This window comes from Orycteropus afer, unplaced genomic scaffold (genome assembly GCF_000298275.1).
Source record: "Orycteropus afer afer isolate SDZICR_OR568_19922 unplaced genomic scaffold, OryAfe1.0 scaffold00244, whole genome shotgun sequence".
Lineage (NCBI taxonomy): Eukaryota > Metazoa > Chordata > Mammalia > Tubulidentata > Orycteropodidae > Orycteropus > Orycteropus afer.
The window spans coordinates 2,315,157-2,316,846 of NW_006921831.1; the positions used below are offsets into that span (position 1 = coordinate 2,315,157).

Here is a 1,690-nt window from a genome sequence, read left to right on the forward strand (position 1 = left end):
CAGAACAGCCTTCGAAGCACTGCTCTTCCTGGGGAGAGACTGAGGCACAGGGGGTAAGGCCCTGTCCAGAGTCAGCAGCTGGTCTCTGCCTGGTCCTGTCTCAGAGCCCCCCTCGCACTGCTCAGGGCAAAGGCTCGAGCTGCTGCCCGTCTCGGCCGGGGAGAGACGTCTGCGGTGAGCTGCCGGGGTGAGCGCAGGTTTTGCTGAACAGAGTGTGACCTTCATGTCCTCCTTGTGCAGCCGTTCTCGGTGAGACTGGATGAGACGACGGACCCAGACAAGCGGCAGATGCTGGAGCGGACCCAGCGCGCGGTGAGGCTGGCCACCGAGCCGCTCGAGAGCGCCGTGGCGTCCGGGCTCTCTGCAGAGGAGACCAGACGCTGCACCGAGGTGGGACTTCAGGCGTAGGGCAGCCAGCCCCTGGCTTTCAGATAGCTGATGTGCACGGGTGTAACTCTGTGTCTTAGCCTGAACCAGCCTGGGCTGCAGCTCCAGAAGCTGCACACGATAGGAGGCCAGTTCCTGGGGGCCAGGTTAGTGCCCCCACTTGTACCCGCCTGCCCCAGTACCCAGTCCAGGTCCACTCCTGGGCGCACTGGAGTGAGACACGCAGTCCCCTCCTGACTCCACGCGCTGCCCTGCCCTGCGCCCCTGCCTGCCCTCCATCAGACGGGGCGGACCCTGGCGTGGCCAAGCGCGCCAGGATCGTCCATGACTCACAGTGGTGCTCCTTCTTTAACAGTGTGTTTGGTGTTGAGAGTATCACAGCACGGCCCCCACCCATTCAGCCATCCCCACGGGTGCAGCCCAGGGACATTGATGACATTCAAACTGGGCAGCTGTTCTCACCTTGCCCCCTTCACATAAACTCACTGTTCCCTAAGCTCCCTAAGTGACCTTTCAAGTGGTCGTTCCCATTTGATCCCGTATAGATGGGTCTGAACAGCACAGCACTGAGGCAGGCGCTCTGTAGTAATTAAGCAAAGCTGTTGGTTGTAAGGAGACTGCAGGGAATATTTGTGGCTTAAGTTTTAGATTATCTCAGGGCGGTGCTTTCCGGGGTCTGTCTATCCTCTGTGGCTCCAGATAGTCCGGAGTCCGTGAAACTTTGAAGTTCTGTTCTGATTTCCACCGTTCTGCTCAGCACTCTTTGTGGACCCAGTCATGGTAGCCAGGCACCATCCAGTTCCTCTGGTCTCACGGCAGAGGAGACAGTTGTTCGTGCAGGCTGTTAGCCACATGTTGCCTGCCTTATCCTTTTCCTGACTCCTTCCTCTGTTGCTGCAGGAGAACAGAGACCACTTGTGCCCTGCATGGCCACTTGCAAGCTTTTAAGTCCCCAGGCACCACACAGGGAGCTGGGAGGTGGACCAGAAGCACTGAGCACGTCGCTAGGCCGATTAACTGAGCGACACTCGTGTTTCTTACGGCCACTTGCTGGATCCTTTCATCGTTATAGCCTGCGTTACCTTCTCTCTCATGGTTGTTTTTGTCTTAAAGTCTACTTTATCGGAAATTAGAATTGCAGCTCCTGCTCTTTTTGATTGCCATTTGCTTGATTTTTTTTTTTTCCAGCCCTTGATTTTTAGTGTTTTTCTCTTTGTCTCTAAGGTGAGTCCTGTGGAGGCAGCATATTGATGGGTCATGTTTCCTTATCCAGTCTACAGCTCCGTCTCTTGAGGGGTGCGTT

The 1,690-nt window shown here is 56.3% G+C and overlaps 1 protein-coding gene across 1 annotated transcript in view; it reads left to right on the forward strand.

Moving 5' to 3' along the window:
- CARS1 (cysteinyl-tRNA synthetase 1) overlaps positions 1-1,690 on the forward strand; it is a 71,540-nt gene that overhangs the window by 17,796 nt on the left and 52,054 nt on the right. The window contains exon 7 of the mRNA XM_007949272.1: positions 241-390. Coding sequence (XP_007947463.1) covers positions 241-390 — 150 coding nt within the window. The remainder of the gene's footprint in view (positions 1-240; positions 391-1,690) is intronic.